Source organism: Tetrao urogallus (genome assembly GCF_951394365.1).
Source record: "Tetrao urogallus genome assembly, chromosome: 15".
NCBI classification, from domain to species: domain Eukaryota; kingdom Metazoa; phylum Chordata; class Aves; order Galliformes; family Phasianidae; genus Tetrao; species Tetrao urogallus.
Window position 1 is genome coordinate 6714754 of NC_136828.1, and position 26298 is coordinate 6741051.

The window sequence follows — 26298 nt, forward strand, 5'->3', positions numbered from 1 at the left end:
TACATATTTGCTTTTTAGTCATACGATTTGACTGCTAATACTGGTAATAAGAATGCTTGCTTTTCACTGAAGTAGTCTTTGCTTTTAATAAAAGCAAATACTTATTTATTAAGCTGTCTTGACAGCTGTACAACCTTCATGCCTCTTTCAGGACTGTCTTATACCTCTCTTCAATGATGCTTTGAGGTCATGTAAACAGCATGATGTGAGGCCATGGATGCATGCACTGAGATACACAGTGTACCAGAATCAACTGATGGAAAAACTTAAAGGTATATAAGCTCTTATTTTAGTTCTAAAAACTGTTAAATACAGAATTTAAACTAAATTTTCATTAAAAGTGGGAGCTGTATCTTGTATTACTAAGATTAGTTTTTAAATTCAAGGTTTTGTTATTTAGATGTTTTCCCTTATCTAAGTGTCTCAATTCTTACTGAATGCAGACTGTTTTTAAGAAAAAGGAGAGTCCTAATTGCACTTCATTTGCTCATCTCATTGTGCTTTATTTCATTCTTGAATGCTTCAGTGATTAAAAATGGTCATGAAAACCACAAAAGTGCGTTTCTAGATCAAAAATAATTAAGTGACTGAAACATCAAGGAATTTTTAGGAAATGCAAAAGGGTTGACCAAGTTCTTTACTGATGGCAGTACACAAAATACTCCTATATTGGAGAGAAATTATACCCTGGATAAAATCACTATTTGTTTTTTTTTTTTTTTTTAACTGTGCTTAGTATGTCTTGTTTTCTTCTTCAGAACCAACAGTCCCAATTAAGAGTCATCTAATGGAGCTGGGCTTAACAGCAGCAAAATTTGCACGAAAGCGAGGAAATATTGCCCTGGCTACACGGTTGCTTGCCCAGTGCAGTGAAGTTCAGCTAGGAAAAACCACCACTGCACAGGACTTGGTTCAGCACTTTAAAAAACTGTCTGCACCAGGTCAGATAGATGAAAAGTGGGGTCCTGAACTTGATATTGAGAAAACAAAGCTGTTATACACAGCAGGTGAGTATCACTAGCAGAAATTGTAGATTCTTGAGCTGCTTGTCCTCATGGCCACGCTAAATCCTCTGAGTAAATCTTAATGAAACAGCATCATTAGTAATTGCTTTTATCCTATTAACTGTTGTCTCAATCTGAGTTTTCTTTGTAAGATACATTGTTATGAGCCTTATCTGAAAATACTGAATTTCAGAAGAAGTGTTTTGAATGAAGTTAACACCACTAAAAATATGCTTTGCATGATGTGCAGGTCAGTCAACACATGCCATGGAAATGCTGAGTTCTTGTGCCATATCGTTTTGCAAATCTGCCAAGGCTGAATATGCAGTTGCAAAATCTATTCTTACGCTGGCTAAATGGATTCAAGCAGAATGGAAAGAGATTTCAGGACAGTTAAAACAAGTATATAGAGCTCGTCAGCAGCAGAATCACACTGGTCTGTCTACCTTGTCTAAAAACATATATACCTTGATCGATCTCCCAGCTGTTAATGCATTGGAAGAGGAATATCCCAGGATTGAAAGTGAATCTACAGGTAGATTTGTTATTGCACTTAGTTTTATTTTGTTAAATTAATTACTGGTGGTTCCACTGAGGGATAGTGCTAGTTACAAAGAACAAATACTCCATCACTTCTATATATAAATATATGTATGTATAAGCAGTCTCTTTTTGTATATGCACAGTGTCTTTTTGTATAGGTATGGATGCACAATTAAAAAAGAAAACACAACAAACAAACAACCCTTGATATTTCACTTTTCATTTTTCTTTCCTGATATTTTTGTCACTTTATTTCTTGCCTGAACATGAAACTGTAATGTATTTATTTTTTATGAAGAGGATATAAAACCTTGTCATGCTTGTCTGCTTTCAGCTCTTGAATTTTTTTTTTTTAAAGTGTGAATGGGATCTTTTAGGTTGAGCATTAAAGCAGCTGTATTTTTAAGGCCTTGCAAATATGAGTCGTGGTCACATAGCTTCCATCTATGTTTAATTTGAAAATTTTGTTTTTGCCACTAAATACTCAATTTTCTGCAGACTTTTCATAGTATGCTTTCATAGCACAGTATTTTTGTGTTTTTGGAGATCATGAGCCTCTTGCTTCAGTTTCATCCTTCTGTGACAGAGAAAGCAGTTGTAGAGTACAGACTGTGGTTGTTAGCAAATGAAAAACTGTTTTGCAGTTAGTGTCAAAGCTGAAAAAGAATTGCTCTGGAAAATTTTACGTGTGGGTACTAACTTAACCAAAAAATTATGTACTTAAAATTTGCTGTTATTTTATATGTTGAGGTAGTCAGAAGTACCTGTTACATTGTAATGTATGTTTCTCCATTTCTTCTGTTACAGTAAATATTGGAGTTGGAGAACCTGACTTTATCTTGGGACAGCTGTATCACTTGTCTTCAGTACAGGCACCTGAAGTGGCCAAGTCTTGGGCAGCCCTGGCTAGTTGGGCTTATAGATGGGGCCGGAAAGTAGTTGATAATGCCAGGTAAATTCATCCTAATGCTTGAAGCATGATTACAGCATAATTAATATATTTTTTTAAGATGAGTTCTAGCATTGTATTATTGATTATAGCTTTTACTTATGGTTAAAAGTCAGATGTGAGCAGGGAACTGTGACTGTTTTGACCTTCCTAAGAAGTGAGTCTCTGTATGTGATCAAAGATGAAGATTTATCTTTCAGGTTCTATATACACAATGTTAATGGTCTCCTCAAATAAGAATATAACTTATTAAATGTTACAGTCAGGGAGAAGGTGTTCGTCTGCTGCCCCGAGAAAAGTCTGAGGTTCAGAGCTTGCTTCCAGACAACGTTACAGAGGAAGACAAAGAGAAGATTTATGGGATCCTTGGGCAAGCAGTGTGTCGTCCAGCTGGGATTCAAGTAAGTCGGAGTTTTCCTGTTTAAAATATGCTCAGCTTTGTGGTTTATTTTCTGTCCCCTACTTGTGATTCATATTAACTTCCGTAAGTGTTTTGTAGTTAAAATTCAAACAATATACAAGTTTTCTCAAGAAGCCAGCTGTTAGTTAAGTGGTACACAGACTGTGCTAGTACAGTCACACAGTGCAGTTGGATGAGTTGCCCAAGCAAAAAAATGGATTAGGAACTAACAGATCCTTGTAGAAAAGGCTTGAAGACTTGGTCAAATCTGTTATCTCTTTATTTGTACTTAGGATGAAGATATGACTCTGCAAATCACTGAAAATGAAGACAATGAAGAAGATGATATGGTGGATGTTATATGGCGTCAGTTATTAACAACTTGCCCCTGGCTTTCAGATCTTGATGAAAATGCAACAGAAGGTTTAATTAAAGTATGGAGGAAAGTTGTAGACAGAATCTTCAGTCTCTATAAACTCTCCTGCAGTGCATATTTCACTTTTCTCAAACTCAATGCTGGCCAGGTTAGTGTTGTGCTGATAGGAAAGTTGAGTTATAAAAGTTTCTAAATGATGAGATGAACTATATACTTAATTTAGAGGAGTATTTCTTTCTTTTAAGGTTTCACTTGATGAAGATGATCCAAGGCTGCATTTAAGAAATACTTCTGAGCAAAGCACTGATGATGTTATTGTGATGGCAACTCTAAGACTGTTAAGGCTGCTTGTAAAACATGCTGGAGAGCTTAGACAGTATCTAGAACATGGGCTAGAAACTACACCCACTGCTCCTTGGAGAGGTAGGTGTATGTTACCTAGCTCTTGAAATTGATTTTGACATGTCTTCGTAAACGTAAGCAGAATGATAAGGAGAAGGATAAATGTAAGCAGAAGGATATTCATTGTATTCTTGGGGAAAAAAAAAGAAAATATTAAACACAGTGGAAGGAAAGCAAGTTCTCCACTTTCATGAAAGTTGTTCTACGTTCTGATCTTAGAGTACAGATTCTCCTGTACTGAGATGCTGAAAGAAGAAAGAAAATGTGGTTTGTGGAGAGTTGCATTATTTTAGCCTCTTAAAAGAAGAGTGTGTGTGTGTCTGTGTATATGTGTGTGTGTGTTTCCCCTCTAGCCACAGATTGAAATACGTTTCAGAGAAATGTATGTGGCTGAAGCAGTAGCAGTTGTCTGTCAGCAGACTACTGGTTCAGTTTGATCAGGGGCATTCCCCAGGAAAGATACCGAGTTATGTGGAAGGCAGCAGAGGAGGAGGAAGCCAACTGCTGCCAAAGTTTGTTCGTTTGAAACATCCAGTTTACTGAGTTCAGGAACTATTGCATCTCTCCTGTTTTGTTTAAAATTATTTAACAGTGGAATTCATTTTCTAGTGCTTGATTGAACAATGTCATCTGATGTGATCTGCATTTGAATTGTATGACTAAATAAGCAATTCAGTTGCTCGTGCTCTGAAAGGCAGTTATTTAAAAAAAAAAAGAGGTCTTTTTTGTTGGGAGCCTAGACTTTTCACAAAATCATAGAATGGGAAGGGACCTCAGGATCATTTACATTCCCCCAGTGCATAAGTAGCATGCTTTAGAAATGTGCGTTGTTTAGCGTATACAGAAAGGATCCAGCCTATCCTCTTGTCCTGTTGCTATAGGTATTATTCCTCAGCTCTTCTCTCGCCTCAATCATCCAGAGGTGTACGTGCGTCAGAGTATTTGCAACTTATTGTGTCGAGTGGCTCAAGATTCTCCCCATCTCATACTGTATCCTGCAATAGTGGGTACTATTTCACTCAGCAGTGAATCGCAAACCGCAGGTATGAAAGAAAAGTATCAAATGTTCAAATGCTTTTTATCTAACATACTTTATACACTGGGTAAAGTGATTTTTTATTTCAGTATCAGTAACTGATCATTGTGTATGAAGGACTGTTGGGATCTCATGGATACTTTGTACTTTGATTTATCGCTTTTGCACATCAGTTCTGAATTTTGTCATTAATTATGGCCAAGTATATGTTACATGGGGTTCTAACTCTAAATCAGATATTGAGTGACACAGCTTTGAAGGCCAGAAGAGCATAGATAATATTTTAATATCTTTTGTTTTTACTTTCCCTTTCTCAAATTTAGGGAACAAGCTTCCTTCTGCTATCCCTACTTTGCTAGGTAATATTCAAGGAGAAGAACTTTTGGGTGGTGAATGTGATGGTGGGAGTCCACCGGCTTCTCAAGAAAGTACTAAAGATGATACAAAAGTCGGGTTAAATGAAGATCAAGCAATGATGCAAGATTGTTACAGCAAAATTGTGGAGAAACTCTCAACTGCAAATCCAACAATGGTATTGCAGGTTAGTAATTCAAATGTGTGTTGAACTGCAAAATACTTATCTTGTTTGTAGGGCTGCTGAAAGTTTGGTACAACTTTGTTATGCTGTCATCTTTGTCAAGCTCTTTGTGTACAAATATAAGTCTCAATACTAGTACTTTTAAAAAGTAATGTAATCTTTATTTTATGTAGGTTCAGATGCTAGTGGCTGAGCTGCGCAGAGTTACAGTTCTGTGGGATGAACTTTGGTTGGGAGTTTTATTGCAGCAGCACATGTATGTCCTCAGAAGGATTCAACAACTAGAAGATGAAGTCAAAAGGGTCCAAAATAACAACACTCTACGCAAGTATGTGTATTGGTCAAATCAAGTGAAGATTATTAGATGGTTGTTGGGGAGGCATGCCATCAAGGTGATCGTGTTGCACTTGAATTTGTACTGTCCTAGCTGCTTCTCTGTAAGTTAGTGGCCTTATTCAGAAGTATTTTGGTACCACAGCTAGTACTCTGATGTAATGAGAGGCAGCAACAGGATCGATCTCTGAGTCTGTGTTGGGATTTCCTCAGTAATAATCTGTTAGAACCCAATGTGAATTGAGCTGTAGTTTGAGAACTTATCGTTCTTCATTTCCATGGTGTTTCGTAGAATTCAGCTGAGATGAGGACAAATGTGTGCAAGGATAAGAAGACCTGTCTGGAGTTTACTGTAAACACAGATAGTTGGAGTAAACAGAACATTGTAATTTGCTTTTCAGTGTGCAGAAACAATTTTTTTTTATCTCTTATCTGGATTCTCCTGTGAATGGATTTGTGGAAGGGGAAAGCCTTCATTGGATGCTTGCCTAAGCATAAAAACACCTCTTAAATTCCACAGTCAAGTCTGAAATAGAATGGCAGAATAGGATATTCCTCTTTTCCTTCTTTAGAGTGTGGTACACTCTCATGAAGTGGTAATAAAGAGCTCTTGTAACAAAGGAAATGAGTTTAGGGTGTTTTGTATTGCCTGGACTTCTGAAATCTGGGTCTCCAGTGGTGAAAAGCCCCACTGCAAATGTTTCAGTTTGAAGTATGATTCAGAGGAGCATTTCATTTTAATACAGTTGTTCTCAAAGACCTCATTATAGAGATGCATTGGTTTTGTGATTTCTCTGATGTCTTGTTTGCAGCCTGTTTTAATGCTCTGCTTATGAGGTTGTTTTTATGGTATTAAGAGAGATTTTTTTTTTTTTAATAGAGAGGAGAAGATAGCAATCATGCGTGAGAAGCATACAGCTCTAATGAAGCCCATTGTATTTGCTTTGGAACATGTCCGGAGCATCACTGCAGCTCCTACAGAAACTCCTCATGAGAAGTGGTTCCAGGATAACTATGGAGGTGCCATCGAAAATGCACTGGAAAAACTTAAGAATCCTTTGAATCCTGCTAAGCCTGGAAGCAGCTGGCTCCCCTTTAAAGAGGTATTACATCACAGACTAGGGGTTGTCTCACTCTTTGGTGTCCTGTTGTTGTCTTCATGTTCCAAAATCGTGTCCTGAACTAGTCTCCTCTGCGGTCAGCATAGACATGCTCCATACTGAAGCACAGTAACTTTGGTATCTCGACTGTCTGCCATACTGCACTTCTACCCAAAGGAGTTCTTTTTCAATATCAATTTAGAGGGCAGAGGGATTCTGTTTTTTAAATTGTCTTTCTGAATCTATGTAATTTAAGCTTAGTAGCTTCAAATGGTAACAAGCTGATACTCTGGTTATCCTGAGTGATAGCTGTTCTGTGCTGCAGCTTTCAATTACTCAACCTTTCTCAAAGGTACTTAGTCAATTATGTGATTTTTGTCTTAGTTTTTTATGTGTTGAGGGGAAAAAAAGTGTTTGTGTTGCCCACATGGATGTCCAGAGGCAGCCTGTTGTTTTTTAAATTGCTTGGTAGTTTTAAGTTTTCAGTTTTACACAGAGTTCCTTCAGCTTTGCAAGGAGCAAGTAGGCATGGAGATACATAAAGAGGAGGTTGCTAGAGGCTGCTGCCTTTGACTACACCTGAAAGATGTATAAATGCAGGAGCAAACCTCTTGAGGAGTTTGACTTCTTGTGACTTTGTTGCTTATTACCAGACAGGCTGCATTTGCTTCACAGAGTGTATGTCTTGGATTTTGTCAACTTCATTCTAAACTGTAAATGGATCAGTAAGGTGCCAAGGATGAAAAACAATTGAAGGAAATCTCTGTACTTCCTAGAAGAGGAAGACCATTAAGTCTGTTTTTAATTTTTAATGCTAGCTTTTATGGTGAGCCTCAACCTAAAACAAAACATTTCCTTGGAATAGGTTATGCTAAGTTTGCAGCAGAGAGCACAGAAACGGGCTAGTTATCTCTTGCGGCTTGAAGAAATCAGTCCTTGGTTGGCTGCCATGATGAACACTGAGATAGCGCTCCCCGGAGAAGTATCCACCAGAGACACAGTCACAATTCATAGTGTGGGCAGCACCATCACCATTCTGCCTACCAAAACCAAACCTAAAAAGCTGCTTTTCCTGGGCTCGGATGGGAAGAACTATCCATACTTGTTCAAAGGTAAGAAATTGAGATTTTTATTAAACAAGTTAATATCTCTGATTGCAGACCAGATATACTAGAGTTGGAAGGATGCATGTCGTCTTTGTGCGCAGTATGGACAGAATGTTTCATCCGCTCAGTCTCCTCCCTTTATTCCACCTCACTTTATGTGTTTAAGGATTTTTGCCTTCCAAAGCTATAAGTCAAGGGAGTTTCAGGTATCTTTTATATTTTTAGGATTAGCTGGATAAACTTTACCAGAAGCCTAAGAATCTCAGAAGACATCTTTTAAGACTTCATGTCTCCTTCAGTAGGGAAAGACCTGTTCACTACACTAGTTACTGTTTTGTATGCTGCTCACAGAGAGATGTGATAAACTGATTCTAGTAGGTAAAAGTTAAGTAAACATTAAGGTTTAAGCTGAATGACTCATCTTTAATCTGCATAACTTGTAGAGCTGTTTGTAGTCGGAAATGAAGTAGGATGTCAGAAAATGCTTTTTGGGCTTTAGGATGGAATCTTATTATCTAGAAACTGAATTTTAAACTAATTTAACACAGGTTTAGAAGACTTGCACCTGGATGAAAGAATCATGCAATTCCTATCAATTGTGAACACAATGTTTGCTACCATTAACCGTCAAGAGACCCCGAGGTTTCACGCACGGCACTACTCTGTGACACCTCTGGGAACAAGGTCAGGCTTGATCCAGTGGGTGGATGGAGCTACGCCTTTGTTTGGTCTTTACAAGCGATGGCAACAGCGAGAAGCTGCTTTGCAAGCACAAAAGGTAACTACAGTGTAGGGACGACTCAGAAAGGAAACTTTTATTCTCATTTGGTTGGCAGTTCTGAGTAACATAGTTTTAAAATAGACTTTTTTTGTTCACAATCATGAAGGTTGGGTCTGTGTATTTGCATTTCTTGAGGTTCTACCAGATATCAGTGGAATTATGTATATACATAAGTGTATGTATACGTATTTATATTTATTACAGTAGCTAACATAAGTATACTTTTCTGGCACAATAATGCAAGAACTGTTATTGAACGAATAGAGTCACATCTCATTCTCTACTCCTTTTCTATTTTCAATGTAGTCTTTACCACAGTATTTTCAAAACTGACCTTAGTAATTATTGAGTAAAGTTAGGCTAAAACAAAGTGTTTTGACTGTGTTTAGGTTTTCTCAGTTATTAAACTTCAAAACAGCTCTCTGCACTGTAAAGTCATTGTTGAGGAGTTGTTAATTGTATGTTGTTCTCATTTAGACTGAATGTGGGAATCTTTTCTGTGGTAATGTGAGCTGTGATTTGTACACTAGCATTTTTAACCTCTTCTAGGCTCAGGATTCTTATCAGACTCCTCAGAATCCTGGAATCGTGCCTAGACCTAGTGAACTTTACTACAGTAAAATTGGACCTGCTTTAAAGGCAGTTGGGCTTAGTCTTGATGTGTCACGTCGTGACTGGCCCTTGAATGTGATGAGAGCTGTTCTAGAAGAACTGATGGAAGCAACTCCCCCAAATCTCCTAGCTAAGGAGCTCTGGTCATCATGTACTACACCAGATGAATGGTGGAGAGTTACACAGGTAAGTTACAACAAATATATTTTGCCTTTGAAAGATTTTTTTTTTTCTAATGGGATGAAGGTCAGCAAAGGCTTTGGATGTTATCAAGCAATGTTGCTGTGCAGTTTGATGAGTTAGCACTGACAGAGTTTCACAGAATGGGGAATGTTGGTAGGAAATAATGTAGTTGTACCATCTGGAATAAAAAATGTGTATATACCTGATTTCTTTACATTATTTAACTAGAATTATTGGTTTAAGAAACGATAGCTCTTGTAAGACATCATATAGAAAACAGCTTGGAGTATGGTGGCTTTGATTTGTCTTCTGCTTAAAAATAATGCTATAAGATAGTAGTCAGTCCAATGTGTTGGCAGAGAATTCCCACAAATAATTTTTTCCTGAAACTCTCTTTAAAGTCTTATGCAAGATCCACTGCAGTTATGTCCATGGTTGGCTACATCATTGGTCTTGGAGACAGACATCTGGATAATGTTCTTATAGATATGACCACGGGAGAAGTTGTCCACATAGATTATAATGTTTGCTTTGAAAAAGGTAATTTAAAAATGCCTTAAGTTATTCTAATGATAGGTTTCTTTTTTTGGCAATTAACAGAAACAACTTAAATTTTTATCTTAAAGGGAAAAGCCTTAGGGTACCAGAGAAAGTTCCATTCCGGATGACGCACAATATTGAAACTGCACTTGGAGTGACAGGAGTAGAGGGGGTTTTCAGGCTTTCTTGTGAACAGGTAAGTTTGGGAGTTTGTGGAAAACCTGAGGACTGTCACTTACCAAATATAGTCTTAGATGCTTGCTATTAAGCATTCTGCTGTTGATTTATGAAGTCTTGAGATTTAAGTTGATTTATCTTTCTGTAATATGTAGCCTAGCCAAATATATGCTGCCATCAAGTCTAAGTAGCTTGGTTAAGGTAAAATTTGAGCAGTGTAGTAATCTCTTCTCACAGGAAATTAGTCTGTTTGTTCACTTTCTTTTTTTTTTTTTTTTTTTTTTTTCAGGTAAAATGTGAATTACTAAATGGCTAAAATTATTAGTAAATTTCCAATCTTTGCTTACTGTAAGAATTCTGATGGATTTTTGAGAAAACAGTGATTCCCCCCACATAAAGGGAACACTTTATTAAGCTGTAATCCAAAATCTTAGCAAATGTGTTTTGGAGCTTTTTATTCTGGAGGTGCTTTCACAGAAGAAGGGCTTGCATGTCCCAAAGCAAGTGATTTCCAATGACTTCATTCTTTTCTTGGCCTTGCCAAGTGGGTGAGGTAGCTCTTTATGAGGACTGTAGCTAGTCATTTCCCATTAGACACTCATGAGTTTTGCTTACCCTTTTTCTTCAGTACTCTTCTTTTGCAAATGTGACAGGTCAGTATTTTGTTTGTTTTTTAAATAAAAAAGTGGTAAGCTCTGAATATATAGAGGTAAAGACACTTCTTTCTCAAGTGTCTGTTGCTAGAGTTTGTGTGGAAGGCTAGAATGCAAACTTGGTTGTCTTTTTTTAGTTACTACATGAACGCATCACTTAGTGATGTTTGTACAGAATAGCTGTTTGTACATCCTGTGGTGTTCTTCCTGTGTTTGAGATGTGTGGGGATAATTGATGGATTTCTGTAGCTGCTCAAACACGATGTTTTATCCAAGGACGACGCAAATATTGTTTAAAATGCATGATGCAGGTCCTTCATATCATGCGGCGTGGGAGAGAAACTTTGCTTACATTGCTTGAAGCTTTTGTTTATGATCCTCTGGTGGACTGGACAGCAGGGGGTGAGGCAGGATTTGCAGGAGCTGTATATGGTGGTGGTGGCCAGCAGGCTGAAAACAAGCAAAGCAAGAGAGAAATGGAAAGAGATATTACACGTAGTCTCTTCTCTTCAAGAGTGGCTGAGATAAAGGTGAGTTCACTACAGTTGTTTTCTACTATATAACCAAGTAGCTTGTACACTTTCTTGTCATTTCTTCACATTTGGGGATGGTGGAAGAAGCGGTCACCTATTAGAAACCGTTCACAAAATGTAGCTAAGTGGCACTTGTATTTAGGTGGGTGTTTATGCAGAGCTTGAAAGTGTTTATCTTCTGTGTGCTTAACTCTAAAACATATTCTAATATTGGGTCCAAGTTAAGGCTGGAGGCCTTTAAAAATAGGGTCATAGTGTCATCTAAACGTTGTCCGTGAAGCCTTAGGCCTGTAGCATTGGAGAGAGAATTCTAGATGAACACTTTTCTCTTACCTGTTTCAATTAAATCCTGTCCTATAAATCCTGTATCTTGGTTATAGGTTAACTGGTTTAAGAACAGAGATGAAATGCTGGCTGTGCTTCCAAAGTTGGACAGTAGTTTAGAAGAATATCTCAACCTGCAAGAGCAGCTGACAGATGTAGAAAAATTGCAAGGAAAGCTACTGGAGGAGATGGAATTTCTTGAAGGTGCAGAAGGAGTGGATCATCCCTCTCACACACTTCAGCACAGGTACAGAGAAACTAGGAATTCTGACAGGAATCTCAGATTAATAAGAGTTGGTGGTTTAGTATGTACTTAAATATACATTTTTCTTATTTAATTTATGAGAGAAATTAACAGCAGAGTAAAAACTATTCTTACAGTAAAAGGTCATTCCTTATGTAGAAGAAATACTAAATCAATTTTCCTACTGAATGATCTGAAGTCTTAGGGTTCGTACTCTCAGTATTACCTGCACTATTCCATGTTTCGTGTTTAACCCTCAGTGCAAGAAACAGAATAGACTGAAAGCCTTCAAATAATCTGCAGCTACTGGTTTATAGAACAAAAATCTTTGAATCTGCTCCTAATTCTTAATGTTATTTTACAAGCTTAGTTAAAAACGATGAAGGATTTGAAGTGCACGGATGTATGCACATGTGCATGCAGTTGTTATTTTGTAGGAACTCAGTTATTAACAGTGTTTAAGTTTTATGTCGTTGCTGAGAATATATTAATTTTCTGGTCAGTGAGACAGTGCAGCATTGTTCAGTATAGTTCTGTATTCCCTATTTTTTTCTACTATTTTCTTGTAGTATTTACTTGATTCTGTGGTTTCACTAATCCAGGTATTCTGAGCACACACAGTTGCAGACCCAACAAAGGGCTGTCCAGGAGGCAATCCAGGTGAAGCTGAATGAATTTGAGCAGTGGATAACGCACTACCAAGCTGCTTTCAGTAATTTAGAGGCAACGCAACTCGCAAGTCTCCTTCAAGAAATCAGCACGCAAATGGACCTAGGTATTAAATAGTGTTTATTTAAAATGGTTTGAAAACAACTAGAGTTGAATACCAGGAGGCCCCATGAGTATCTTCTACCTTAAAAACAAGGTCCTTTATATAATAAATTTTAAAAGAGGTTCTTTAAAGAGCAATTTAGGGCACTATAAAGCTTTTCTTCCAAGCTGCCTGAAGGAGCCTTTCCGTCTTGCCTTAGCTGTGCATGAGGTTCTCTTACATTTAGGATTCATATTAGTACTTTCGATCTCAGTGTTGTCTTTACTTTATTTTTAGCTAAAAATAAAACAAACAGAAGCCCAAATATTTGTATGCTTCAGAGCTAATTAAAAAGTAAGCTTTACTTATCTATCTTAAAAGGTCCTCCGAGTTACGTACCAGCAACAGCATTTCTGCAAAATGCAGGCCAGGCACATCTCATCAGCCAGTGTGAACAATTAGAAGGGGAGGTTGGTGCTCTTCTCCAGCAGAGAAGATCTGTTTTACGTGGTTGCCTCGAACAGTTGCACAACTATGCAACAGTGGCTCTTCAGTATCCCAAAGCTGTGTTTCAGAAGCACCGAATAGAGCAGTGGAAGACTTGGATGGAAGAACTCATCTGCAACATGACAATAGAGCGCTGCCAGGATATCTTTAGAAAGTAAGTTGGCAGAGTAACGGGCTGTTTGAAAAACTTAATTTTCAGCTACTTTGGGATTTAACTTTCTAATTACAATAAGTGATTTTTCTAATTAATCTAATTATAAAGCAAAACAAAATTAAGTTGTAATTTTGGGAGTCTGGAGAAGAAAGCATTGTTTTAAAAATACTTTTCTTTTTCTGGAGTTTAATATGTTTACTGTAAAAAAAAAAAAAAAAAAAAAAAAAAACAAAAACAAAAACAAAACAAAAAAAAAAAAACCACAACAAGGTAACTTTGTCCTGTAAAGAACAAATTAATAACAACGTGGCATTGGGGCTGTGATATTCAGGGAGTTTACAAACATGGAGTATTTAAAAATCACATAGCTCAACAAAAGATTTTTTTTTTTTTCTCCCCTTAAACCAAATTTTCAAGCAATTGTTTTTTTTATTTTTTTGCTCTAACATGAGGCCATTACTTGGCTTACAGGTTCTAGATTGTATTCAAATGTTTACACTGAAACCTCTTTCTTTCCTGTTCCATACCTTCTCTTCATTCTTTCCTTTAGAGGACTATTGTTTAGCCTCCGTCCTTAAATGTAATTAAGAAATAAGTGCATTCTGAGACTTGATGGCAGTGTCGCTTTGAAAGCCATCACCTGCTGTGGTATTTAAAATTTGATGTGAAGTGGTATAGGAATTGTTCAAGTGTGGAGTGTTTTTCCTTCCCCTAGAGCAGAACAACATGCTAGAGCTGCAGACGGGAGACTTTAGTCTTTGTATTTTTGCCTTACAGGTATGAAATGCAATATGCTCCGCAGCCACCTGCAAGTGTGTGCCAGTTCATAACTGCGACAGAAATGACCCTCCAGCGCTATGCAGCAGATATAAATAGCAGACTTATCAGGCAGGTGGAGCGTCTGAAGCAGGAGGCAGTTACTGTACCTGTTTGTGAAGAGCAGCTGAAAGAAATTGAACGTTGCATAAAAGTTTTCCTTCATGAAAACGGAGAGGAGGGCTCGCTGAGCTTAGCAAGCGTCATCATCTCTGCTCTTTGTACACTGACGAGGTGAGATACCTCCTGTGAAACCTTTTGGTATGCATTCCTGATTGAGAACACATAAAGGGAATGTTTGAAGTTACATGGAGAATGCATGAATACATGGAGAAGGCAGGCTGTCTAACCACCTGTTGTAATCCTCCTAGGCGGAATCTGATGATGGAAGGTGCAGCATCTAGTGCTGGAGAGCAGCTGGTTGATCTGACTTCGAGAGATGGAGCCTGGTTTTTGGAAGAGCTCTGCAGCATGAGTGGGAATGTTACTTGCCTTGTGCAGTTGCTGAAGCAGTGTCATCTTGTACCCCAGGACTTAGATATTCCTAACCCAATTGAAGCATCAGAAGCTGTTCATTTAGCTAATGGAGTATACATTTCACTTCAGGTAATACTTTATGTTAAATCTTCACTCATCCTCAACCTTCTTGGGCTTCATCTAAGTCATTCTTAATAGCTTCTTGCTTAAAACCGGCTGTTTTTATGATACTACTGTGATTACTTGGGGGAAGCTTTAGTCTTGGTTTTCTCTACTTTCCTGAGTTGACCAGCCATTCACTCTTATTACTGTTTGCATTTTTACTGGTCAGAGCAAACAGCTTTAATCTATGTGGCAAGTTGTAAAAACAAAAAAACCGCTGTCAAGGAATCAGGAGCAAGGAGTTAGTAGCAGATTTGGAGACAAACCAGCTTCGTGTCTTGCTTTCATTCCTTTACTCTGGTGGTGGTGGTGGCCCAGAACAGCCTTCACATTGTTTAACCTGTTTTATTTCCGTTCTGTCCTGCTAAGCCTCACTTATTTTCACCTGAAACAGGTAGTTGGAAACAAATTCTGAAAAGCTGTTTTATAGACCCGTATCTCCAAGACAGGGAAGAGAATAATTTAATGAGTATTTTTGGCCCAGACTTGTGTTGTATCTGAGAGCTCCTTGTTGAGCTCTTGAATAAGTACGTGTTTCACTCAATTAAGCAGCCAAAATGATTAATTGTTTTGGTACATCTTGTCTCATTTTAGAGACTGAGAGCACTGGTTAGTCCTTTCTGTAGCTGCATTTAGGTCTCCTGCTTTATGACACTGAAGGTACTATTTTGTCTTACCTGCATTGATTTCTGTGGCATGAGTAGGTCTCTGGCAATAAGTAAATACAAATTACAATCTGGCAAACTTCTTTCTCTTTTCCTTTTCTTGTAGGAATTGAATTCCAACTTCCGGCAGATTATTTTCCCTGAAGCACTTCGGTGCTTAATGAAAGGAGAATATACTTTAGAAAGCATGCTTCGTGAGTTAGATAACCTTATTGAACAAACAACTGATGGAGTTTCCTTGCAAACATTGGTTGAATCTCTTCAGGCCTACTTAAGAAATGCAGCTATGGGACTAGAGGAGGAAACACACACTCATTACATTGATGTTGCAAGGTAAATCACTTTTTCTTTTAGGTATGAGAAAGAAAACGACTGCAGAATCATATTACTTTATCTAAATTTCAGTATTTGAAGTATGGACTTCTTGTGCTCCAGAATGGAAAAGTGGTCTTGCTGCTTCTCTTGAATTCCATGACTCCATCAGCAGTATAATGAAGTGTTTTTCTTAAGTTAATTTTCTTCCTGGTTTACCCATTGGCAAGCCTGCTCAGCTTGTCAGTTGAGAGTCAAAAGTTATATAAGGGAGGGAGAGAATAAGACCATCCTTCCAGAGCAGCAAGCGCCGTCCCAGCCATAACCTGAGACCTCATCTCCCACTCCTGCAGCCTGTACTTCATTACGTAATTCAGTCAGTTCATACATGTGTATTGTAAAAATGAGTACTTGCTTCTAAGGAAGGAATGGTAATATTTGCATCACTTAATATTCATAACATTTTTTTTTTTTACCATGCTCAGAGGAAGTACAATCTATATTCTCTACCTCTATTTCCTAATGGCTTTTTAATACAGTCCTGTCCTACATAATATCCTTAACTGTTCTTATGAGTCCAGCGGTAGAACTGATACATACAATCGTAGAGAGAGGGGAGGGGGTGGAACCTGTGAAAAATTCACCTTAGTTCCAATCTTCTGTATTTAGGTAATGTAATTGTAGATTGTAGAGCAATCAGTTTAAGAAAATGCTGTTTAATTTTTGTAGACTAAGTAAAAACATGTACTTTATTTATTTAAGAGTACTTCATGCTCAGTATGGTGAGCTGATTCAGCCAAGGAATGGTTCTGTTGATGAAACTCCCAAAATGTCAGCTGGTCAGATGCTTTTGGTAGCCTTTGATGGAATGTTTGCTCAAGTGGAAACTGCGTTTGGTTTATTGATTGAAAAGGTATGGATTTGTTCTTCTCAAAGTACGCTTTGAGCTTGGCATATGACAGTTCTATAAAGCAAAACAAACTATTTCCTTTATGTTGCTCAGCTAAACAAGATGGAAGTACCTGTAGCTTGGCGTAAGATCGACATAATTAGGGAAGCCCGCAGCACTCAAGTGAACTTTTTTGATGATGACAATAATCGTCAAGTTCTGGAGGAAATCTTCTTTTTGAAGAGACTGCAAACAATCAAAGAATTTTTCAGACTCTGTGGTACCTTTTCTAAAACATTGTCAGGTAAATAAATGTTATTAAATACTTTCACTTTCTCCACTGCTCATCCCATTATTTCCTGAGAATGTAGAAAGACACTGTTATTTTAGCTCACCTTTCCAATGCGGTAAGGAATCAAAAGTTTTAAATAAATTCCTGTAATCTTCCTGTTTTTGTAAGTCTAATATTTTTCTGAATCCATTGAAAATTTAAAACAGAGGTGTTTCCTTTTTTTTCTTTAAGGAATCAGTTCACTTGATGACCAGAATGCAGTAAACGGACCCGTTCAGATTGTCAATGTGAAAGCCCTTTACAGAAACTCTTGCTTTAGTGAAGACCAAATGGCCAAACCAATCAAAGCTTTTACTGCTGACTTTGTGAGACAGCTTTTAATTGGCCTTCCAAACCAGGCTTTAGGACTGACTTTGTGCAGTTTCATCAGTGCTTTGGGTGTGGATATCATTGCTCAGGTAGAAGCTAAAGACTTTGGAGCAGAAAGCAAAGTTTCTGTGGATGACCTGTGCAAGAAAGCTGTGGAGCACAATATCCAGATTGGCAAGTTCTCACAGCTGGTCATGAACAGGGCAACAGTCCTAGCTAGTTCGTATGATACAGCGTGGAAGAAGCATGATCTGGTGCGCAGACTTGAAACCAGTATTTCATCTTGCAAGACCAGCCTTCAGAGAGTGCAGCTGCATATTGCCATGTTCCAAGTAAGACCTCATTTTCTTACAAATTGTGCCTGTGGAAAATGAGCTTTAGCTACTGTGTCTAAGCACTACAGGAACCTTATTATTTATTGAGTGAGCTTTAGAGTGTTTTAGTGGATGTTTTATTGAAAACTGCTTATCTTGTAAAATGAAAAGTGACAGGATAAGCTCTTTTTAGAGCAAATATCAGTTGTTGTTTTTCAGTAACATCAAATAATTTATTAGAAGAAAATAATTTATTATTTGGAATTCATACTCCATTAAGGTGTAAGTCTAAAGGAGGAGCTTGCTTAAAACAGAGGGTACATGTTGCTGAATGTCGTCCATTAACTTCCCTTTTAAGTTGTAATGTGTTAAATCTCCCCTTGCTTCCTTTTAATCTCATGGAAAAATATAGCAGTGCTGATCCTGAAAACGTTGTTGGGTGGCGATGCTGTCACATACCTTGAACTTCACACCATTATCCAACTGTACTGTAATATCAATGTTTATTTTATGGTATTTTGTAGGTTATGGTTAGAAGCTATGCCTAAGTTCAGTTACTAAACTATTTTATGGACTGTAAGCAAAATTGTCTATCTCTTACGCATCGTAAGTGAATTATTTCCAGATATTGATGGGCTTCTCCTTTAGATCAAGGAAATGTGAATACATAATTTCTAGTTAATTAATGAGTGATCAACACTAAAAAGTTCCAAGTCAATGAAGTGTAAGTTACAGCTACTTACAATTTTTAGTACTCAGTAATGTTTTAAACTTTTAAATGTGCTGGTATCACCTTTTGATATCTACTCTTTTAACCCCTGGTAATAAGGTGGAACAAAGTACTAGAATTGCTGTTTGTGAAGCAGAGTATATTGTGATGAGTTGTTGACAATCAAGCGTTTGTCTTTTAAAGTGGCAGCATGAAGATCTTCTTATCAGTCGCCCACAAGCCATTTCTGTTACTCCTCCTCCTCGTTCTGCAATTCTAGCCAACATGAAGAAGAAACTTCATACGCTCAGCCAGATTGAAGCTTCAATTGCAACGGTTCAGGTATTACTGTTTCTGAGGAGGTTGTTGAGCAGCATATTGCAATCTGACTCTAACTACCTGCTGTAAGGTTATCTGCTACCTCCAGATTATCTATTGCTCTCAAAATTTTTTTCTCTTTATTCTGTGTTAAGGTTTCTGTGTGCTGTAGCTGGCCTCAGCTTTTTAAACTTTTGGGTGTCAGTAGTGTAGGGTGTTTGTTTAAAATAAGTACCTTTTAGCTTCTTGAATTCTAATTGTTTTTAGTCATAAAGATACTGAAGTTTATATCCTGAAGTTGAATCCAGGACTACTGGGATTTTTGTCTCATTTTTAGTTGAGAAACATGACTGATTTGCTTCCAAGGCAGATTGCTTACTTTCCCTAACAATCAAATCCAGTCGTGATGCATACTGAAAAGAAACCTTTAAACAGCATAAGCTAATATTTGTCATTTAGGAATACCACATTATTTTATACATATGCTCTTATGAATGTGTCTGCATGTGTTACAGATGCATAATTTCTTTTAAGCCATAGGCTTAATGTGATATGTATTGATCTGTGTATTTTTTTTCTTCTCCCCCAATGCAGGAGAAACTGGCAGCACTTGAAGCAAGTATTGAGCAGCGTTTGAAATGGGCTGGAGGGGCTAATCCTGCGCTAGCACCAGTCTTGCAAGATTTTGATGCCACTATTGCTGAAAGAAGAAACCTTGTCCTGAAAGAAAGTCAAAGAGCAAGTCAGGTACTATATATGTGGGATTGAATTGATAAGTGTTTCACTCTATTTCTGGAGATAATGGATTTATTTAGATGATTTCTTTTCCTGCTCAGCTTCAAAAGAGCAGAGCAATAACCACATACTACTGGGAATCCTACTTACTAACCAATAGGAGTAATCCAAGGGAGAGATGCCACAGGCTGGATTACCCTAAAATTATGCTATTACTGTAACAGAGTGGCTTACTGCTGCATTTAAAATTCTCCCTCATAAGTGTATGGAACAAATGCAGTTTGTGTAACATCCAGTTTAACTGGAATGTCGTCTTTGTCACTCTTGCTTTGATTTTCAGGTTACTTTCCTGTGCAGTAATATCATCCACTTTGAAAGTTTACGTACCAGAACAGCAGAAGCCTTAAATCTTGATGCTGCATTATTTGAACTTCTCAAACGCTGCCAACAAATGTGTTCGTTTGCATCACAGTTCAACAGCTCAGTGTCTGAACTGGAGCTTCGTCTGCTTCAGAGAGTGGTGAGTAAAGGCCAAAGCAGAATATCTGGTGTTACTGACTTGCCATAATCAGAGTTTGCAGTTTTTCTTCTGTCTGAATAATGTTATATGTACCTTCTGATGGGCTGTATGGAGTTCATTCTATTACCTCCTACACACTTGATGATAACACTGATTTTATAATTGAATTTTGTCTGTATGTGGAGCTACAGAACTTTTTTTCTTATTACTTTTAGGGCACTGGTCTTGAACATCCTATTGGCAGCTCCGAGTGGCTTCACTCAGCCCTCAAGCAGTTGACACAGGAAATAACTACACAGAGAACTGTACAGGCAGAGAGAGAACAGCAAATAGAAACAGTTTGTGAAACTATTCAAAATCTGGTGGATAATATTAAAACTGTGCTCACAGGTCATAATAGACAACTTGGAGATGTCAAGCATCTACTGAAGGCTATGGCAAAGGTATGCCTGAAATGTTATTAGACTTACTACTCAAAACCATGTTGGTATAGGTAAAGAAAAACAATGCTTGTAATGCTGTGGGTTTTAAAGTATATAGCAACAGTGAAATGGGCTCATGCATATGGAGTCCAGGACTTGAATTTCTAGAGATTAAGCAAATGTTGTAACTTCTAGAGTTAGGTTAATCAAGTTCTGGTTGAATTAAGCCCTTCATTTGGCAGCTTAAGGGTTTTCTTTATGTACTTCTAAAAATCTTCCTGGCTTTTCATCAGTAAAGCATTTAATCATTCCAGTTTATTTTCTTAAAATATAACTACTGAAAATGATTGTTATTTTTAGTCAGATGACAAGCTGAGGAGTTAAAAAGGCTAAAAAATGCTTTTCATTGCTGGATTTTGGCAAATGGAATAAACATTTCACCTTTTTTGCATGTGTTTGTTGCAGGATGAAGAAGCAGCTTTGGCGGATGGTGAAGATGTTCCCTATGAGAATAGTGTTAGGCAGTTCTTGGGCGAATATAAATCATGGCAAGATAATATTCAGACAGTTTTGTTTACGTTAGTTCAGGTTATGGGTCAAGTCCGCAATCAGGAACATGTGGAAATGCTGCAAGAAATAACCCCCACCCTGAAAGAGCTAAAAACACAGAGCCAAAGGTAAGGAAGTTGCCTTCTGTGAGTTGAGGAGCTGGGGCTCTTCAGCCTGGAGAAGAGAAGGCTCTGGAGGGGACCTTACAGTGGCCTTCCAGGACCAGAAGGGGGCCTACAGGAAAGCTGGGGAGGGGCTTTTTTTAAGGGCATGTAGCGACAGGACAAAGGGAAATGGCTTCAAATGGGAGAGGAGAGATTTGGACTGGATATGAGGAAGAAATTTTTTACTGTGAGGGCAGTGAGACGCTGGCACGGGTTGCCCAGCAAGGCTGTGGATGCCCCTCCTTGGCAGCATTCATGCCAGGAGGTGTCCCTGCCTGTAGCAGGGGTTGGAACCAGGTAATCTTAAACCCAAACCATTGGAGTACCTAGTTGATGGTTGTCTCAAAATGCAAAATGTTTTGGCTAAATATGACTTACTGTAACCTTCTTTATGAATTTTTTGGTAGCTCAAGTAGTTCAATGAATGCTTATCAATTCCATTATTTTTTTCTAGTGTCTACAATAATCTAGTGAGTTTTGCATCACCCTTAGTCACAGATACATCAAATGAATGCTCAAGTCCAACATCAGCTGCTACATACCAGCCAACCTTTGCTGCAGGTAACATTGAGAAAGTAGAAATACTGAACAATAAGAATTTAAATTAGAGAAGAGATTATAACTTTTTAATACATTTTGAAGTATAGTCTTTATGAGGTGATATAAACCTATAAAGGTTAATTATTCAACATAAAGGACTGAATGACCATCTGACAGTAACCCTGGAGATGTGGATTTGCTCAGCAACAGATCCCATCTATTCTGAGCTTTGTGTAAACTGAACTTTAATTCCTGTTGAAATTACTGTTAAAATTCTTGGTGATTTTGGAGCTAATCCTAAAACTCTACAAATGCATTCATGTTCAAAATAATGTCATTACTTCACAGTTCAAAGCATGAATAAACTTTCTCCTAAGCGTGGATTTCTTTCTCTTTAAAAGCTTATTCTGCTCAGAGCATTTGGGCTAAGCACAATTTTCTGTCTTCTGTAAAGAGCAGTAACTGCATTTTTAGACCTTCCATACCAAATGATAACATTAGTGAGGTTATGAGAATTCATAAAAACGTGCTTAATTGTAAACATTTTGTAGTAGAATTTAGCAAGAGGTTTTATTCTATTCAAACTCTTGCTTAGTAAGTGGAAGAAATCACAAAATGGTAAGACTAAAGAAAGAAGAACTGGAACAGAGTTTTAAAATACACCTTTAAAGTGCATTTGTTAAGAATGAAGTACAGATAACTGCATTTAGTGCACACTTAGTTCTATTTTTTTTCTTGCATCTGAAACATCTTTTAAATGCTTCAAACTTGAATTTTCTTTACAGCTGTACGTAGCAATACAGGGCAGAAAACTCAGCCAGAGGTGATGTCACAGAATGCAAGAAAGCTAATTCAGAAAAATCTTGCCACATCAGCAGATACTCCTCCAAGCACAGTCCCAGGAACTGGCAAAAGTGTTGCCTGTAGTCCCAAGAAGACAGCCAGGGACCCTAAAACAGGAAAAGGTAAATACAGTTGCAAACCGGGCTTTAAAGCACAGCAACTAAAAAAGCCTCAGTTGGCTTCAATGCAGGAATGTGAAACTGAATTTTGTTTTGTGCCTTTAGCTGTGCAGGAAAGGAATTCATATGCAGTTAGTGTGTGGAAGCGAGTCAAAGCCAAGTTGGAGGGCCGAGATGTGGATCCCAGCAGGAGAATGTCTGTTGCTGAACAGGTTAGTTGAAAATAGTAAAGTTCAAATAGCAGACCTTGCCTTAAACATTTGGTATTAAGCATGAATTTTATATGCATGCTGAGGTATGCCTTAAATACTGAAGTCCTGCTGTGAATGGGGAATCCCTATGGAGAGGTGCTATTTAAATTCCAAAACAAGTGGAGGTATGCTGTTGTCTTGCATTACTGCACTGATTATCAAATGAGTTTGTTTCTTATATCAGAGTTACAGACCCATGAATTAGATAAAATTGTCTTTTGTACATCAGGACGCTAACCCTTGTTTCACAGCTGTTGGTATCCAGTGAGAACGTGAGGTTTGTAAAATGGTCTAAAGGACAAGGCTTGTCTGCTCGCTGGTGTAACACAGCCATACTTTTCTCATAGAACCTGTCTGTGGACTTGTGAATTTGAGAATGTTGTGACTATGGTCAGGTTAGGAGTTAGGAGTGAAGTGATGCTTGATTGCTTTTTCCACATCCAGTACAAATTCGTGTTTCTTATGTGAACTACAGAAGGCTGCGTGGATCAAGTTTACAGTGAATACAGCTTCATTTTTGTTTTTTTAATGAGATTTTTGTATTTGCAGGTGAAATTTGACAGTAAATGCTAAGATTTCTTAAGCACTTCAGAAATCGAGCATGTTTTAATTACTTGTTTGACCTTTTTAATAGGTTGACTTTGTGATTAAGGAAGCAACTAATCTAGATAACTTGGCTCAGCTGTATGAAGGTTGGACTGCCTGGGTATGAGTAGGGAGAAAGCAGATCGGTCTGGTTCAGCGAGGTCAGACATCCACCAGAATCAACTCGGCCTCAGGCATCCGTAGCCACACCACAGTCGGTGGTGATGCATACTGGGGCTTAATCTGAGGAAACCTAGGAAATCTCGGTGCACTGGGAAGTGAATCCTGCAGGATAGCTGCACTCAGGGATACGCTAAACACAATGGTCTGCAACCCCCAAGGTCAAGGGTGCAAGTTCACCGCTTGAGCAACACGGTTTGTCTTTCTGCTACGGAAGAACTGCAAACGTGTGTGGGGGTTTGCTGCAGAAAGAAATCGGGATGCTACAAACCGCAGAGTGATTTGGAACTCAATTCCACCTGACCCTGTGAACAATTCAGGAAACACCGAACCCTGTTCAAAGAAAAACAGAAAAAATGGGGCCACGAAGAAATCACAGCAAGGAAGATTTGATGCATTCAGATTCTTGATACTCTCGTTGCTTGGCAACAGTGCTGGTTGAGTTGACCAGTTAGTGCGGAAAAAGGCTACGAAACGTAAACTTCAGAAATGGACTGAAAGCAAAGAGCTGTACATCAGAAATACGCTGCATTGGAAGAACTTCTGAGATAGAAGAAAAAGCCTTTGTTTCTTTTCCCTTTCCTCTTTCCTTTCTTTCTTTCCTCTCAGCCTCTCCTCGCATACACCTCTTGGCTTCTTCTTGTAGGCTAGGCGTACTTCCAATATACTTTTTATTTCAATCCTTCTACTTCACAGTTTAGTCAAATGAACAACTTCAGTTTTGTTTGGTTTAAAAAAGAAAAAATTCCAAAAGCACTGAAAATATGGAACATCAATGATTACTTATGAGTTGGATGGTCAAATGCGAAATGTAATTTTGGTTATGTTAAAGTCATTTCTGTGATTCTATTATGTACAGTTTCTCAAAATTGTCACTGTGCATTTAAAAGTAATGAATCCTACAGGCATTTGATTTCATGTGCACTTCCCTCTGCTTGCAGTGTACACTTTTTTGTAGTTCAAATTGTCCCTCCAATCTCATTCTACTGTGATTGCTGTAGTTTCTTTCGTACGACGTAGCTAAACCGATGTAATCTTTACCTTTTTAAAAACCAGGATAGAGTCTCTAGTAGAGTTTTACATTGTTGATGACAGATAAACAATAAAGTGATGTTCTGGTGGAGGTAGAGTGATACGCTTCTTACTTCACTTTCCTAATACTTTTAGTTCACACTTGTAAATTACAGTGCTTCAGTTCACAGGGGTGTAATCCAAGAAATGAAGGACTCCAATTTTTGTTCAACCAGCTCTGTAAAGATTTTGGCAGAGTAATTTTGCTTTGCCGAGTTGATTTTATAGATGGTTGTTCAGTAGCGCATCCATAGCGAATCTTTCACTTGTTTTTAATCAGTTCTGCGCTGAAAGTGTGATTATGATCACAAAAGTCTCTCTAAAAATGGCATCTTCTCAGATCTGCTTCTCTGCCAGTTGTCTGAAATCCATCTCATATTTCCTTTCTAAAGTGGGACGCCTCTTGGAAAAGGCAACTTCCTTTTCTTACTGCAAATAAAAGTAATTTGGGTACAGCTGCAGACTCTTACAGGTTCTGATAGCTGAAGCAGAAATGCACACTGGTGTTGTCAACCATTTGCAATGCTACATGTAAAAAGTTTCTCTTTGGTAAACTGCATTCATTGCACACAGCTGCTGAAAAAGGACAGATGTAGGGAGATCCTCTCTGCCATTTTAGTCTATTTTCAGAGTAAAAATACACCTCAAATACAGCATCTTTTTTTTTTTTTTTTCAATCAGAAGTTCAGTACTGAAGGATTTGAGCCAAGCTCACTAGTGGCAAAAAGGTTCATTCAACTGAATGGATTTGAAGCAGTTTGTCTAAGTGGAAGGCGTGCCTAGTGATTTTCGGATACCATGAATTAACACCAGGCACAAGTCACAAACTTGCAGAATTTCAGTGTTTGCACTATGCTTGCTGCTTTGCCTCCTCAGTAGGTCTCAGAATTAATTCACTTTCTCCAGCTTTTCGTGGACATGCACTTTGAAGTGTAAGGATTTTCAGAAGACACACGGCCTTCTCTGCAGTCTGATTGCCTGGCTGTAACTGTAGGGAAGCCACAGGCTTCATATTTAACAATACCCGTGCGAATGCATTCCACTGTCATTGCTTCCTGAACCCCCTGCCGTGCTGTGCATTGCAAGAAGGAAGGTGTTTGAATGTTGCAGTGAAGAACGTTCATATGCAGAACAAGACACTTGATGCTGTTGGCCCTTTTTATTTTTTTCTCCAGTTAAAAATAACCTTACGAACAATCTGTTTGGAGTACCATAGTAACAAGAGTGTTCAACGTGCTGTTTTATTTCTTGGAAGCCGGGGGAAAGGGAGGGGTAATGCACTCACCTGTGGCTCATGTATTATACCTCTGCCATCCAGAAATGAAACACTTGTGTGGAGATGGGTTCTTTACTGCGTCATTTAATAAAGTTTTAAAAAGAAACATGCGCACTCATAATTTCCTTGTATGCCAAACTACTCGTGGTGTTGAAAAAAGGGGGGGAAGAATAAAATAACATAAACTAAAACAAATCAGCTCCGGTCTGTTACTCTGAAAACAAGTTCTGTGCTTCCATGTGCCATGTTAAATGAGGCTGCGTTAATTGCAGACGTGTTTTGGAAGACACAGTAACTTCATTATTTCAGTTAGGAAAACGCTTCCTCCCCCTGTTTGTGGGTTTTTGGGTTGTTTTTTTTTAATTTTAAGAAAAATGTGAGAAAATAATCTTCTACGTCTTTGTTATGAAGCTGCTATGGAGGCATTGGTGACACATGTGGGGAATGAGTGTGGCTCAATGCACACACTCCACC

At 38.1% G+C, this 26298-nt stretch overlaps 1 protein-coding gene across 1 annotated transcript in view; it reads left to right on the plus strand.

Moving 5' to 3' along the window:
- Positions 1-23424, plus strand: part of SMG1 (SMG1 nonsense mediated mRNA decay associated PI3K related kinase) — a gene marked incomplete at both ends in the record, with an annotated part of 58958 nt that extends 35534 nt beyond the window's left edge. Inside the window, 35 exons of the mRNA XM_079542740.1 lie at positions 152-272; positions 759-1007; positions 1255-1539; positions 2355-2499; positions 2759-2897; positions 3190-3420; positions 3518-3695; positions 4556-4717; positions 5034-5251; positions 5422-5576; positions 6462-6684; positions 7547-7793; positions 8336-8565; positions 9118-9366; positions 9765-9903; positions 9990-10099; positions 11045-11263; positions 11647-11837; positions 12437-12609; positions 12967-13246; positions 14024-14296; positions 14434-14668; positions 15473-15699; positions 16441-16591; positions 16682-16871; positions 17091-17560; positions 18456-18593; positions 19164-19316; positions 19645-19824; positions 20040-20267; positions 20712-20923; positions 21414-21520; positions 22285-22464; positions 22567-22673; positions 23347-23424. Of these exons, the coding sequence (XP_079398866.1) occupies positions 152-272; positions 759-1007; positions 1255-1539; positions 2355-2499; positions 2759-2897; positions 3190-3420; positions 3518-3695; positions 4556-4717; positions 5034-5251; positions 5422-5576; positions 6462-6684; positions 7547-7793; positions 8336-8565; positions 9118-9366; positions 9765-9903; positions 9990-10099; positions 11045-11263; positions 11647-11837; positions 12437-12609; positions 12967-13246; positions 14024-14296; positions 14434-14668; positions 15473-15699; positions 16441-16591; positions 16682-16871; positions 17091-17560; positions 18456-18593; positions 19164-19316; positions 19645-19824; positions 20040-20267; positions 20712-20923; positions 21414-21520; positions 22285-22464; positions 22567-22673; positions 23347-23424 (6873 nt within the window). The remainder of the gene's footprint in view (positions 1-151; positions 273-758; positions 1008-1254; positions 1540-2354; positions 2500-2758; positions 2898-3189; positions 3421-3517; positions 3696-4555; positions 4718-5033; positions 5252-5421; positions 5577-6461; positions 6685-7546; positions 7794-8335; positions 8566-9117; positions 9367-9764; positions 9904-9989; positions 10100-11044; positions 11264-11646; positions 11838-12436; positions 12610-12966; positions 13247-14023; positions 14297-14433; positions 14669-15472; positions 15700-16440; positions 16592-16681; positions 16872-17090; positions 17561-18455; positions 18594-19163; positions 19317-19644; positions 19825-20039; positions 20268-20711; positions 20924-21413; positions 21521-22284; positions 22465-22566; positions 22674-23346) is intronic.
- Between the last annotated feature and the right edge of the window lie 2874 nt (positions 23425-26298).